This window comes from Stegastes partitus, unplaced genomic scaffold, assembly GCF_000690725.1.
Source record: "Stegastes partitus isolate 25-593 unplaced genomic scaffold, Stegastes_partitus-1.0.2 Scaffold728, whole genome shotgun sequence".
Classification (NCBI taxonomy): Eukaryota; Metazoa; Chordata; class Actinopteri; family Pomacentridae; genus Stegastes; species Stegastes partitus.
The window spans coordinates 350,680-366,053 of NW_007578459.1; the positions used below are offsets into that span (position 1 = coordinate 350,680).

The window sequence follows — 15,374 nt, forward strand, 5'->3', positions numbered from 1 at the left end:
GTGTGTGTGTGTGTGTGTTTGCAGCCATCGGTCCATTCCAGGATTGAAATTAGTTCCAGCCCGTTCCCCTAATGGCTCCATAGATCATTGCTCTGTTCCATTTAGTAATCAGAGGACAGCTGTAGTCGCGTCCTCCACGCAAGAAATTACTCACTTTAATGAAGAAAGTGTAATTATATTTTCACTGCAGAGAGGGGGGGAGGTAAAAAGTGGGGGAAACCTGAATGTAAGATTGAGGGCAAACACACAAAATGAAACCGATTGTGTGAGACTGGACAAGTGTCATCGACCTTCAGTCCAGATCATACTGACTGTTTGTCTATCAGCAGCATCACGTCCTGCATCAGCATGATGTCCCTTTGCTTACTCACGTTTAACATTCACTCTGTGACTTCCATGAAGCTGTAAGATTTATGAAACTAAGATTTTAAAATCAAAACAGAACAGGCTGAGATATTCTGACTGGAACACTGTGCTCTGTACTGAGGCAGCGTCCCACCCAAACTGCTTTGTAACAGCAGCTGGCTGTTTGGACGTGTTCTGAAATAACAGACGGCTTCACCGTGACATTTAGAAATCATCACATACATCGACACAGACGCTGCATGTGTTACAGTGCTGAACAAACACCACGTCACGATAAAAAGCAACAATATCGAGCATCGGTTTGGAATCACCGGGAAATACACCTGAAACATGTCACGATGAAATGTTTTCATTCACTCAGTACTCAGAATTATTAATGATCTGTTTTCAGCCCCAAAACCCGCTGGTGGGTTTGAATGACATGTTGTTTTTTTAATCACTAAAGTTACACAATTTATCAGCCAGAAACAGAGAGAATCGTCACATTTTCATCGTTTTCACAGTCCTTGAACTCATCATGTGAGACTTTTGGTTTCATCTGAAAAATCCTAATGTTTCATCAAAGTCACTTTATTCTACACCTTTCATTGACGTGTTTGCCAAAAACAAACTGTTTGCCCAAACCAGATTCTGTCATAAACATTTCTGAGTTCTCTTTCCTCGTTGTCGTGGTGGTTCTGTTTCCATCGAGGTGCAGGACTTTATGCTGCAGTGAAGAATGAGTGACAGTGAGGGAGCAAATAAAAACACACAAAAACATAGCTTAGAGTCCAGAAGGTTAATAAAGATCAGGAGAGGGACTTTATTTTGAATTCAACCATTTTAGCCTCTTTGTCAGCGTACACAAGTGATCATTTTAATCTTAACACAACCATGAAAAATACTCAAATAAATCAATTTACACACAAAAACATTAATAATTATAAAGGAAGATGTTTGTGTAAACAACTGAACTTGGCTTTGCCGTTATGTGCTTTCATGGCGGTTTGCATCCTAAACATTTAGGTGGAACTGTTGACTATTAGATCAAAACAGTTTCCTTGTTATCGTTGAAGAACTGCCTGTCGGTGGTACATGCGGCTGTTGTTTCATCGTCCAGTCGACTTTGAGTTGCGATCTGCTGGTCAGCCAACACCGATGAAGCTGTGTGCAGCGGTTACTTGTAGAGCTCTGTGGTGAAGCCAGTAACACATCAAACCGTTAGTGTCCACGGTGGCCTGCAAACATCTTCACATGTGAGCTTCAAGTGCAGCATCTGACTGAATATTCAGCACCAAAGAGAAGCCCACAGAGCTCCCTACAAACGGCCAACAAAGGGAATATTCTTGGCAAAAGACCTGAATGATTCTGTCTGCTGGAGCCATACGTGTTACACCAAAGAATGAATCATTACTTTTTGCCTAATTTGTAATTGTACTGTAGGCTAAGCATTTAATTAAGCTAATTTATTCAGCCTTTTTTTTTACTCACGTCGGCCTGTTTTTCCATCTTGTTCAGCCAAAACTCCCACAAAACTCCCTTTGACTGAACATAATCTATTCTTGGAGGAAGAAACGATTATGCTGCATGTTTTGTGCTGTTAGCAGCATCTAACTTTACTCACAGCGCGACAACATTATATAGGTCAGAAACATTTAATAGGTCAATGGTCTTAAAAGGAACTGTAGGCTGACATATTGTCATATATGTGTGACGATGACAGAATGAACAAATTCATCTGTTTTTGTCTGTTTTTTTTTTTTTTAAATACTGAAACTAAGATGTACTATATATTCTATATGTATGAATATTACGCAGTGAAATGCTAGGAGGATATTCAGGTGTCAAAAAATAGATACAACCCAGACCTGATAGTCTGGTGAGGACATTATACGACTGTTTTAAAAAAAAAGGAAAAAAGGAAGTCGGTGCTCTGACTTTAATTTGACTGATTTCATTCTGCACACGGCGCAGAAAGGCAACTTGTTTTTCCGATTCGATGATGTGTTGGAGGCGTGCTGTTGGATGTGTCTCATCATCAGACGGCTTGCTGTCAGCAGATCATTAAAAAGATCATTAAAAATAATCTACCGACATGAATTGCAAAAAATGACTTTTGCAAAGTTTTGTATTTGCTTTTTCAGAGATGAGTGGCAGCCACAGATAACTACGGTTCAGTGACATTTTAAATGTTCCAGTTGTCCTATTTACAAACAGTGAGCTGTCTGATCAATTCTTTTGAATTTTATCGAATAAGTGTTTTCCATACATGGATTTGTCCGTAGTAACCCGTCACCGTGCCATCACAGACCGCTACATACTGATTTTCTTTTCCTTTTTCCTGTTTAAAATTGGTCAAATCGTATTTCATTGTATAGCTGCACCATTCTCTCTCTTTCTCTGACCCTGAACAGCCGAGTCAGAAACTTGGGAAAAACGATAGTTGTGGGCTTTTCCCTGTAGAACAGAATTGTTCTGGAGTTCACCAATGGCTGATATCACGAACACCTCTGCTCACATGTGTTCAACACTGATGCACTCAAGTTAGCTTTAATACATTAATGTATCTGCTCTTAGTCTGACTCACAGGTTGTAGACTGCAGGTATAAACCTGCCTTTGGCTGCATATTTCATGCTTTTTCCTTCCCTTCTGCTATCTGCGTGTCACTGTTTTTAAAATCTCTTCACTACAAGAAAGCAGAACCTCTGAGCAACAACCTAAACACTGAACATTTCCAGTTTTGTTGAAGACTTTGATGGTGCAGTAAGGCAGCACTGCTTTTCCCTCCTATTTATTCCATTATCCATTTTAATCACAGAGTTTTCCTCCCTGTGTGCTGATGTTCCACGATGACTGTGATTTGTTAAAACGAACAAGTCAGAGCAGATAGAGCTACAGCAGAATGATAATGAGGTGCAGCCAGATTGTTCTGTACTGCAGAATGGCCTGGCTATGGAGGCTAATCCGTTTTTAACACAACACCACTTCTTACATGCTGATAATAACTTAACTGACTCCGCTAAGTTATTATAAGCGTGTAAGAAGCTGCAGCTACAAACTGTGACGGGGAGATCTCTGGTTTTAGCGTACTGATACTGCTCTGACTCAAACAAGCCTTTACTGTCTGCACCACCTCTGCAGCGATGAGGAGAGGCTGAAGCGTTGTGGCAACGTTGCATGAACCAGTCTTTATGTGTTTTTCTGTTTCAGCACACACATTTGGATAACTGTTGCTAACTTACGTCTCTGCACACGTACAGCAAAAAAAAAAAAGACCAAAATAAAAAGAAACACTAACCAGCAATGGACTTGACCATCACCAGTACCCTGTATGTGTGTCCATCTCCCACCCTGCCAGGTTTTGCCAGTTTCATATTTAGAATGTGCAGCTAAAGCAGTGGCAGATGATGGAGTTGCATCAGCACCACCGTAAACACATGGTTGTGTCCTGTGAGTGCATGTTTAGGTCACCCGGTGAATCTGGTGAAGAAACGTCAGAAAGGAGACCACAGATGAATATCTAGAGAGGTATCAACAGTACATGTCTACAATGAAAACCTCCCTGTGTGCTGCCAGCGTGACAGCACTGCAGAGATCATTTATCGTGTGACAGAACGAAAACCTGCATGAAACCTGAGCTTCACATGGGGTTTATCTGCTTCTCACCTGATTTCTCACATTGATGCATGGTTTCTTGTGTTCATGTAAACAGTCAGTGTTGCTGCCGAAGTGAAACTGAGATGAATCATGTTGCTCACAACAGAAAACCAGCTGCTGGTTAGCTAACCTGACTAGCTCAGTAACAGCTTAGCTCAGCATTATATTAGCAGTTCCACTTCACACCGTTATATTTAACCGTGTCAGGCGTGTCAGTAACAGCTCACTGTTCCCGCTGTCATAATTAGATGTTTCCTCTTTCGGATGCTCGAACTTTCTGAGTGTAAAATCAGCTCCTGGACGCTGACATGACTCATTGTCCTGAACTGAACCTGGCCACACAGGCTGTGCATTCTGTTGGTTAATGGTAATGATTAATCACATTGTGAACAGCCTCAGAGACAAACAGCTACATGTAAACTTTATTTAAACAGGATCAGGGTCACAAAGAGCTTCATAAAATACACGTACAGGCCTAAAAATAAACAGCTATTTGGGGAAAATGCCAGCGAACAGCAGTGTGTTCTGTCACTGCTCAGGTGAGAAGAAGACAGGAGATGATTTCTTCTTGCTTTGTTTTCCTCATGTGAAGTGAAGTTAGCCTCTTCAAACAAACCTCCAGGACTGAGCTGAAACTGGCAGATAAAAATGGACTGAAACAGTCGCCGTCTGTGTCATCAGCTGATTATCGGCTGCTTGGTTTCATGTGCATTTAAGCACAAACAGAGTGAATGTTGAACAGACGTTTTGCTGTTTCTCCTGTTTACAGATGTTTGTTCCATTGTAGAGCCAACAAAGACCATATTCAGTTTACAATGATGTCATCCAGAGAAAAACAGTAAATCCTTTCATAGGAGAACCAGAGAAGAGCTGCTGCTGCTGAAGATGATGAACGACTTCAAAAATGAATAGATTATTAAAATAGCTTTATGGTTACTTACTGTCTGTTAGGAGCTGTGACTGGTGGGTGTGAAGATCACACAGGGTGATGAAGGTCATCTATACAACAGTAGGGATGTAACGGTAGATCACACTCAGTACATTCCTCCGTTTTTAAGAGTTTTCTTTGTTAAAATGACTGAACAGACTCTGACTGTGACTTTCTTTAAAAAGTCTACCAACACTCCTAACTTCTAAATACTCCTAAACTCTCAAATCTGAAATAAAAAAGACCCCATAATGAAACAAGTACCCATTAAGGTGCAGCATTAAGTAACAGCACTGTGTTTAAACTGTACTGTACTTGTAGTGGGCAGCAGATGTTGGATCAGTTGTGGACCGCTGATGCTTGTGTTTGGTATAAAGGCCTTCTGTGACCTGCTGCCTGAATATGGACAGAGGGAACTTTGTAACGGGATTCAATTACTTTCAGCACAATTTGGTTGCGTATCCGCTGCTTTAAAAACACTTAACATGTATTAACGCTTAGGCCCAGTCTGAACTGTTAGCAAGAGGCTGCCACGGGGAGCTGGGTTTGCCCTGTGCTTCCTTTTTTCTCGTTTCACTGTTGTTGACATTGTGATGCTGTCTGAAACATATGAGAAAATTCAATGTACAACCAGAACATCCCTGATTGCAGTTGAACGTGTCGGCGTGCAGCTTTGGTCCGATCCACCTGTCTTTGTTCATGGTCGTTACTGTTATCTGACAAACTGTAGTTTTCCCAAACAGCAGCTTTTAATGACAGCGGAGGTTTTTCCAGCTTCGGTTGGTCTGTGTTCAGCAAAACTACAGAAAGAAACACAGAGTTTCTGCACACAACAAATGCAATGCCTGCATTAGTTTGGTGCTCATGCGTGCTGAAAACATTTGGCACAAATACATGCACTGTTAACCCCAACTAACACAAATATGTGGATTTTGTCACGTAGAAAATTGTCTCCTCAATGTTATTGTCACTCTCAGTTACAGTTTATGGCGGTATTGTTTTTGACATAAAAACTTTAGCATTTTTAAAAGGCTTCCGTGGCTCTTTAACAATAGTCACCAAGATCTGTACTACCTGTCAGCGAGCGTTAAATCTGAGCTGTACATGAATGAGTTCACTCACATACAGTCGTGGTGTATGGAGGTTCAGAGTTCCTCGGCCTGCTGGCGTGTCAGAGCCTCTCAAGCTCTGTGGTGTGAGAAGTCAGCAACCAATCTGAGATTCAGTTCAAGCTGCGTGACCCGAGTCCTGTTCACTGTAACTAACACACACACACACACACACACACACACACACAACACACAGCCTCAGGACATCCATGTCTCTGGCAGTTGAAGCAGAATGCTCCTCTGAGCGATCGGCAAGAGGGATAAAGACACCAAGACATGCAACACTCTGCATGTCTTTCCTTCTTTCTTCTTTTTCTTTCTATCGGGGTTTTCACTCTATCACGCCTCCGATAACAAACTAACAAAAGCAGTCGTGTGTTATGTTCTGCAAAATTTTCAAAAGGCGGAAAATAGCCGCGGCATCGGGTCTAAAATCGCGTTTTGCCGTGTACATCAGGGTTTCTGTTTAAAACGTATAAGCCTGAGGACTTATGATGCTCAACCATTGCATCACTCTGCAGCAAAGGATGTGCGTCTCTGTATTAGAACCAGATTTCTGTCCTGTGGACACCAGTCTGTTGATCCTGAAGATGGAAGTATTCTGTGTTTGCCTGTAAAATACACTCTTCTGTTGAATCTGATTCCCTTTTATCAACTATGATGCTTTTTTTCTGTCCTACAGTAAAATAAAATATCCTGCTGCGTTTCATTCTTGTTGTTATTATTATTTAGCATTAAAAGCTCATCATAAATGTGGTTAACAACTAGAGGTGGCGTTTGTGTGAACTTGCTCAGAGCCCAGAATCTTTGTGGAACAGCTCATCAGTGTATAGAGGTCTTTCACTTACAGCTAGAGCCCAGATCCTGTTTCAGGTTTTAATTTACCAGTGAAGCACCCAACTTTGTTTCCTGTTTCCTTTGTTACACGCCGTAAATCTGCTGCACAAGCACCAAGAGAAGCAACATGCAGACCTGCTGCTGTGTGGTGACGACAAAATAAAAAAAGAGGCCAGCGTAACATAACAGAAAGGGGTGGGTTGAAATGTTGCGCTTTATAATTCACTTTCTTTCCACGCATTCCTAAGCCCTAGACACATGAAATATTCATTGCCAAAAAAACACATTTGAACTCTGTTAAAAACTGCAACCAAATCAATTTTTACATCCGCTCCAGGTGATACAGTCAAAAGACAAATCTGGTTTTTGTTCAGCACCACTTTTTTTGTGGTGGATTTTTATTTATTTTTTTTTTAATGAAAAGACCAATTAGTGCTGTTCAGAGAGAGTTACATGGAGCACCACTTCAGTACGAGTGTATTAGTATAATTTATCTGACTTTGTGTATTTCAGCTCCACTTTGTGTCTCGTGTGTTGTACCGTTAGCTTTCGCTTTAAAGTGACAAGCACTTAAGGTCGTTAAGACTTTGAGTGTCTTTATTTTCACTGAATCTTTCAGTCAGGAGATATTCTCACATAGCTGTACCTCATTGTCATGTTGTTACGGGGGTCTTTTTTGTATCTCTTTAAACCAATCACAAACATCGTGGGCGTGGCTAATTGAAGGATGTGTTTTGGTGGAACATTTGCACGCAGGGAGACGAGCACGTGATTAAAACCAATAATTCACTTTGTTAGTGCGTAAACCTGTGTTTCCATTTGGTACCGTGCGGCGTTACATAATGAGGTACAGTTTGTCACAATAACGTAAACTTAAATTAAACAATCTTTTTTTTTGGAGGAAAATGTAAAAAAAAAATTGATTAATTAACTGAAATAGTCAAGTGATTAATTGAAAGGAAACCGGTTGCTAGTAGCAGCCTTACCCTCAACATGTGATGCTGGTTTTGGTGCTTGAAGGGGGTCAGATAAAGCCGACGCTCAGTGTGACATTAGAATGACTGTATGTGTCAGTGCCTGTTATTCCAGCTGTGGGACAGCAGTGAAAGAAAAGCGCTCTGCACGGTGAAGATAGTAAAGATGGAGGCAGAGACAGCTGGTGGATGATGAAGGAAGCAGCGCTGACAGCACGGAGGACAGAGTGCAGAAGCAGTCCTCGGTCTTTGTAGTGCTGTCTTTGTAGTAGAGGGAGAATGAATGAAAGTGAAAGCCGTGTGTGGTAACAGATGAAGCTGCATGTTGGCTGATAAAGCTCTGGATTGGAAGAGACCTCTTTTTGGACCAATAATGTCCATTTCTGCTGGAAGCTGAAATACATAAACATCTGTGACAGGCGAGTGTGCAGCGAGCTGCTCCTCTGTTATTGGAACATCATCCCAGAGCTTTAATCTGCATCTCCACGGGGACGTTCAGCAGCAGCGAGCCGATGCCAGGCGCTGGATGAAGCCTGCCATCACAGCATTAAACCAGAAAAACAGACTCGTATCGATCAAACAGCCAGTAAAGGTGCTCTGTGATGCTGCTCTTATTTGTTTTAGTGTGACAGTAGCTTTCAGCATCAGTCACCGCCTTCAAAATGATCAAACCAGACTTTGAACTAAACTGCAGCGTGATGAAACATTGTTAACGATGACTTTGACAGCTGGTGTATTTTTAAAATCTCTGCATGTGCCCCTGCTCATCTTGAAGATGTTTCTTCTCCAGCTTGAAAGCACAGAAATAGTCAGTCAGCGTGTTGAGAAGCTGGTCTGTCACTCAGACAGGATTCTGTTAACATGCACTGCTGTGTGGCGGCGTGCTGTGTTAATGTTCCAGTTTGATTTTTGTTGATTCCAAAACAAATATCATCTAATTTTGTCTCACCTCACCCTTTAAAAATCACACCGTATCATAAATCACTTCACCTCATGCCACCATCTCACTGTTAAACTCTGCTCATGTCATTTCATTTCATGGTTTTTCCACCTAAGGTCTCTTCATGCTCCTTTCACCCCAACCTGCTTTTATTTCATTTTTATTTAACTCATTTCATCTCCTCTCACTTCACCTCATCGCATTTCCATCATCTGCCACCTCACCTTGTCTAATCTTCATTTATCTGCTGTCACATCAGACCAAAGGGTGTCTTGTGATCTGATGTTGTAGGGTTTAAACGTTAATATTTAAATAATCAGGTTAATTTGTATTATATATAGTTAGGAATGTCCCCGATGTATTTATCTGCCAACACCTGGTTCCAATCCAGTAACATTTTCCTGCATAACACACACTTCAAATACATTAATTTATGCAAATCAATCAAAAGTTTATGCTTGACAGCTGAATAGTGCATTAACAACAAATGTACTTTTCTGTATTCAAGCTGTTCCTTAAAGTTCTGTAGGTGGTTGGGAACCTTGTTGTAAAGCTCCAGTAGAACACTGTCAGAACTGTATTGTGGAGAGAGTCGGTTGACTCCAAGCTTCAAAAGCATGCGTATCAGAAAATGTATTATGGGTTAGCTGTAGTACCTGCTTGTTCCACCAGGTGGAGGCTACCGTTTGATACTGTAACGACCAGTGGAGGCAGTCAGTCGGACTACAGGCAGCTTGTGTTGGTCAGAGAGAATTAACGAGCAATGGGCACCATGACAAGGACTACAGTGAAGCTAAATGACAAATGATGTGTCTGTTGACGTCTGGTAACCGCAGTAGTTAAAGTAATTAACTTAATAGGATTTTAATTGGATTTCATCCTTCATCTTTGAATCACTTTGGCAAATTTGTGTAATAGCTAAAATTTTAGGTTATTAACAAGTTTAAATATTAAGGTTAAATGCATTTGCAACGTAAACCTCATTCCCTTTTTGGGGGAAAGCAGTCGATATCTGTTGTTTAAAATGTGCCATTTAATTAGCAGTGGCTTGACTTAAATCACAATGTAAAATAACAATTGTGTTGATTAATGTGAGCGGAAGAAGTCGGATTTCTGTACACAGCAATTATCTTCACACAGCCGTTAAAAAGGTTTCATGACAGATCTGAGAAGGGGCAATAAGGAGATTCTGCTCATCGCTTCATTTCTGTCACTTCACATCACCTTGAATAACCTCACATGAGACGCCTCGTGTCGTTTTATTAAATCTCACCGCACCTCATCTGTCAGCAGTTTCTCCAGACCTTCCATCATCTCACATAATCTCATGTCACCTCATTTTATTTCATATCATCTAATCTCACCACCACAACGAATCTGTTCTTCCCTCACCTCGTTTGGCCTCTCCTCATCTCGCATCATACCTCTTCTCTAATCTTCACCTTCAGCGCTCAGTCGTTCAATAATTCTGTCACTGAAACTATCCAATTAAGATTAGATGACATGAATCAGGAGGGAGATTAGAAAACGAGTACGTCTGTGTGTGCTGCATAATAGTCTGAAAGTAGACCAACCCTCAAAATGGCAGAAACTGGTACCTGGTGGTCGCTCCTGATTGCTGCATCCACAGAGGAGAGACAGATGGAGAGAATTTCCTGAGATGGAGTAGAGGAACTCTTCATTCAGTCTGCCAGCGGAGAGTAAGAGGCCATTATTGAAACATATGAGGACAGAAACATGCCTGAGCTCATGTTCATGCCGACTTACAGAGTCTGCCTTCATCAGAAATCCTGGCTGTGCGGTCTGTTGACATTCACATCACGTTCCACTGCACATCTCCCAATTTCACAAGAATCCACAGCAGCCATGTTGCTGCCCACACAGCCGTGCAGAGGAAGTCTCAGATTTCCAGGTTTCGCTGCAAAATAAACACGTTTATTTAAAATAAAGTAGATGAGTGCTGTCAGAAGTGCTGCAAACGCCATTTAGCACAGCTAGAGTTAACGAGGTCAGGAGAGAATGAAGGTGAAGACGAGCTGCTGACTCCCGCTGTTAATTAACAGACTGTAACAGCCTGCAAATGGTGTTTTTGCAAAGTCGGATTGAAATAGAAACAAGAAGGAGTTCTAAGATGGTTGCAGCGCTCCTGGTCTGTCCTCCTGTAAGCAGCCGTGTCAACTGAGAAATCTCCGTGTTTTTATTGTCTTTATAAGGAGAATGAATGAGCACTTAGACATGAGTCACCGCTGGAAAATGACAGTCACAGCTCTGGAATCAATAACTCTCAGATATTGTTTGGTCTTCTGTAAGCAGGCGTTTGGGAGTACTCGTTCTGCAGGCAGACAGAGAAGCATCACACCCATTTTTTAATTCGCCAAACTCATCGGTTAGTTGAAGAAATCTGACGGCTGATATTTACACAGGTTTGCTGGTATTGAAGCTTTTTATCGTTCTATTGTTGGTGTACACGGCTGCTACGGTGACTTCCATTATAGATGGTCACCGTTTTTTTCCCCTTGATTTTTAAACAAGTGTTTATTGAGCATCAGCGTTAGCTTCATGAGAGTCAGCTGATCACACTGTCTGATCAGGTGCTGCTTTGTTTGGCTCAGCTGCAGCAGCAGATTGTGTTTACAGCAGGGGAGGGTTCAGGTCATCTCAGGCTGCCGTCACTGCGCAGATACAAACACACAGCATTGATCCCTGACCGGGGGCTCAGGACCCTCCTGTCAAGGCCTCAGAGTGACTGACAGGAGCAGGAGTCACAGATAGTTCTCATTTGTAAAATTATGTTCATATCTGTAGACTTAACTCTTAACGTTCCAGTTTTCTCTCCTGTGTCATGGCAGCTCAGCAGGCTTGAACCCTTCTTAACCAGAGGGGTCATTTTAAGGGGTCACAAGGTTGGAGAAACCCAGCAGTAGAAAACTCTCCTCACAGCTGTTCGTAGTTCACCTGTGAACACGGGATTTATTCTCCCAGTCTGATAAGCTGCACCTGAATTCACCATTCATGTGACCTTTAAGTGAGTTTTTAAAAAAAGTTACATCTCCTGACAAAAAAAGGAGGAAATAATGAATCCAGCATTACAGAATGTTTCTGGGTGGGACAGATCTGTGCTGGGGATTCGCCCAAATAAATACTGCGTATGGAAATACTGCAGCCTGCAACAAAAGTGGGTCAATCTCGACTTTTCATAACTATAACTATAGTGCATCTTCTGCCCTCAACACACTTCCAATAAAGGTTAAAGACAGGAGTCATTTCATCAGCAGCACTCAGACTGAAGGTTTAGTAAATGCAGGAAGAAGGAAGCTCGTATCAGATAGTTGTCATGCTAGTTTCATTCAAGCAGCTGAGGAATGAAGAAAAAAAACAAAAGTGCCAAAAACTGCAGTTCCTCAAGACTCAACTTGAGGCTCCAAAAGTGTCTCAGTTTCCACAGCTGAAATAAACACGTCCACAGCCTGGTAGAAAAAAAAAACTGTTTTAGTTTCTAATCTTATTTCCTCATTCAGGTCAACTGTACAGATGGCAGGTTGTTTTTTCAGCACTCATGTGTTTATATTGTACGAATGCTTAAAGTTATAAAGAATTAAGGGTGTGGCTGCTTTGAATGACATGTGGGTGACAACCAGAGCTTCAAAACCAATTCATATGAATCCTCTGAACCCCAAAACCCACCAGCACATTTTAAAGGCATCTTATCTTTTAAAAAAGACCAAAATGACACCACGTATTGGCCATTGTATTGTTTCTTGAACTACTCACCTGTCGCATGCTGGTCTGTACGGGAAAATGAACCACATCTATGCTTAAAACTGATATTTCAGCAAAATCCCCATGTTTTACATTTAAAAGGTAGCCAAAAACAAACTGTTTGCACCAGAATCTGTAGTCACATGATAACGTCACAGTCACAGGGTTGCTCTGTTTCCATGGAGGGGCAGAACTTTATACTGCAGGAGGCCACAGTGAGGAAAAATGTGACAGGAACAAAAAACCCTAACAAACAAAAAGAGAGCACAGCACGTTAAAGAGTCACATCAGCACTTGGGGCGACCAGCAGTTCTCCTCAGTTTTTCTTGGTCTTTGGCAAACACGCTGCTTCAAGCATCTGGAAGAATTTGCCACAGTTCCTCTGTGGATTCGGTCTGTCTCAGTGTCTTCTGTCTTAATGTCTGAGTCCATGATGTTGGTCTGTCTGGTTCCTCAACCATCTGCTGAGGACTCCTTGTTCTTCTGCTGGCTCAAGTTCTAGTTCTTATAGTGACTCTGGCTGGATGTTCCGGGTCGCTTCCCTGCTGCAGAATGAGTTTGGTTCTGGTCAGGCACAGAAGAATATACACATTTCCAAAGCATAGTAGATATAAATACTGTGAGAGTCCTGCAGAATGCTTTACTCTGAGCTTCCAGTCCCAGAAACCTTCACCTGAACACTTGATGAAGGGTTCTGGTGAAATCAGGCTGCTGTTAGATCATTCCTTTTACTCAGTGGCCCTTGGATTCTTGCTTCTTGACTCAAACAGTTTTATTTTAGAAATGTTTTTTACCCTTTGTTGGGCTGTATTACTAACGTGTCATGTTTGTGTCTGCAGGTCTGTCTGGTAACCCCGTGGATTTAGAGAAACGTCACACGGCGTTCGGAAAGAACTTCATCCCTCCAAAGAAGGCCAAGACGTTCCTGCAGCTGGTGTGGGAGGCCCTGCAGGACGTCACACTAATCATCCTCGAAATCGCTGCTATCATCTCACTGGGCCTGTCCTTCTACCACCCACCAGGGGGCGACAGTGAAGGTCAGTGCACTCACACTGTCAAGCCTACAATTACATTTTATTCTTATTTATTTTTTAGCTCCCAACATTGTTAGATTTTGTATATATATAAAAAAAGGGAAAATCAAACTTCAGTGTTTCTCCATTAGAGTGAAATTCCAAAGATTCAACACGTGGAATTTACATTTACAGAAAATATGATAATTGTGCAGTTACTTGAATCAAGTATAAATTATATTTCTTGTTTATTTTCAACTCTGTAACATATAATCCTAACATTATGTGTTTAGAAACAAAGGGAGCAGCATTTTGACGCTTTAGGGCTGTGATCCCACTAAATATGAGCACATGTAGGATACAAATGTCATGCAGTCTGTGAAGCTGAAGCTGAATAGTGGCTTCGACAGCAGGACAACAGTCCAAAGCAGACCTCAGCATCATCACAAGCTCCTTCAAGAAACACAAGCTGAAGCTGTTGAGCATCACAGTCTGCTGACCCGAAGATCGCTGAAAATCTGTCGACGCCCAACGCTCTGAACATGGACCGTCTCAACTCATCTCAGAACTTGAAGTGATCTGCAAATTCCTAAATCAAGAACAGAAAGACTCCTTGCTGCTACAGAAGGTGTTTGTAAGCTGCCACAGGAGGAGGTAGTGAGTGCTGACTGACAGTTGCTGACTTCTGTGCCTCCTCCTTCACTGAGACGTGACTTTGTATTTGTGCAGATATTCTGTATTTCAGAGTTTCACTTTGAAACTAGTAGCCGGCTGGTTAAAGTGTGCACCACATAACCACAGTGTCCACAGAGCAACTCCCGGCCAGCAGGACTCTGTTGGACCGCCACTCACCACCTCTCTGAGCTTTCTGACAGCACGTCCACCTTGAGGGATGGAGGACTGAGCTGTTTATTAATCTGATGAGTGGAGCTGCTCTCTTTGTGTGAACAAACAGTGCTCAACCTTTCCTCTGAGTTCTGTCGTGGCTTTTCACTAACCTGGTCAGTCAGTTAGTTTGTTCTGTTATTTAGTTCAACGTGTCCTCATTTATTTCCAGCATGCGGCCAGGTTGCCGGTGGCGTGGAGGACGAGGGCGAGGCCCAGGCTGGCTGGATCGAGGGCGCCGCCATCCTGTTCTCCGTCATCATCGTGGTCCTGGTGACAGCCTTCAATGACTGGTCCAAGGAGAAGCAGTTCCGCGGGCTGCAGAGTCGCATCGAGCAGGAACAAAAATTCACAGTCATCCGCAAAGGTCAGGTCATCCAGATCCCTGTGGCCGAGATCGTGGTGGGAGACATCGCTCAGATCAAGTACGGTACGAAATCCACACACCGAACTGAAGCAACAAATCTGTGGCACAAAAACTAGACTCAGATATGACCCAATGTTCCTGCTTTTTTGTTTCTGCCTCCGGAAGATTCATTCTGACTAAACATCAAACAAAAGGATTTAAAGTCTTGAGAGTTTCAGCAGAATCCTTCAGGCTTGAATGAAAATGAATCGCAGCCCTTCAGGTTTCAGCCACAAGTACATCAGTGAGATCAGACTGTTGGGTTACAGTTAACTTATTTATGTTTATTCAGGGACGGATCACATTAATCAGCTTCACTGTAAATGTTTCAGTGTTAGCTGACAGATGTTAGATTAGCCACTAGAGTTCCAGCTCATCCCAAAGGTGCTGCTGTTGTTTGACATATCATTATATGCTAAGACTTCCTTTTACTGGAACTGAGGGCCCTGGACCAGACCAGGACATCACATCCTGACCAAGAGTACACTGAAACATGTGGCTGTGTGGGATGAGGCTCATG

The 15,374-nt window shown here is 42.2% G+C and overlaps 1 protein-coding gene across 1 annotated transcript in view; it reads left to right on the forward strand.

Moving 5' to 3' along the window:
• The window catches only part of LOC103364223 (plasma membrane calcium-transporting ATPase 1-like), a 58,188-nt gene extending 43,129 nt beyond the window's left edge, over window positions 1-15,059 (forward strand). Inside the window, exons 3-4 of the mRNA XM_008291272.1 lie at window positions 13,390-13,587; window positions 14,621-15,059. Of these exons, the coding sequence (XP_008289494.1) occupies window positions 13,390-13,587; window positions 14,621-14,931 (509 nt within the window). The 3' untranslated portion in view covers window positions 14,932-15,059. The remainder of the gene's footprint in view (window positions 1-13,389; window positions 13,588-14,620) is intronic.
• The last annotated feature ends 315 nt before the right edge of the window (window positions 15,060-15,374 follow it).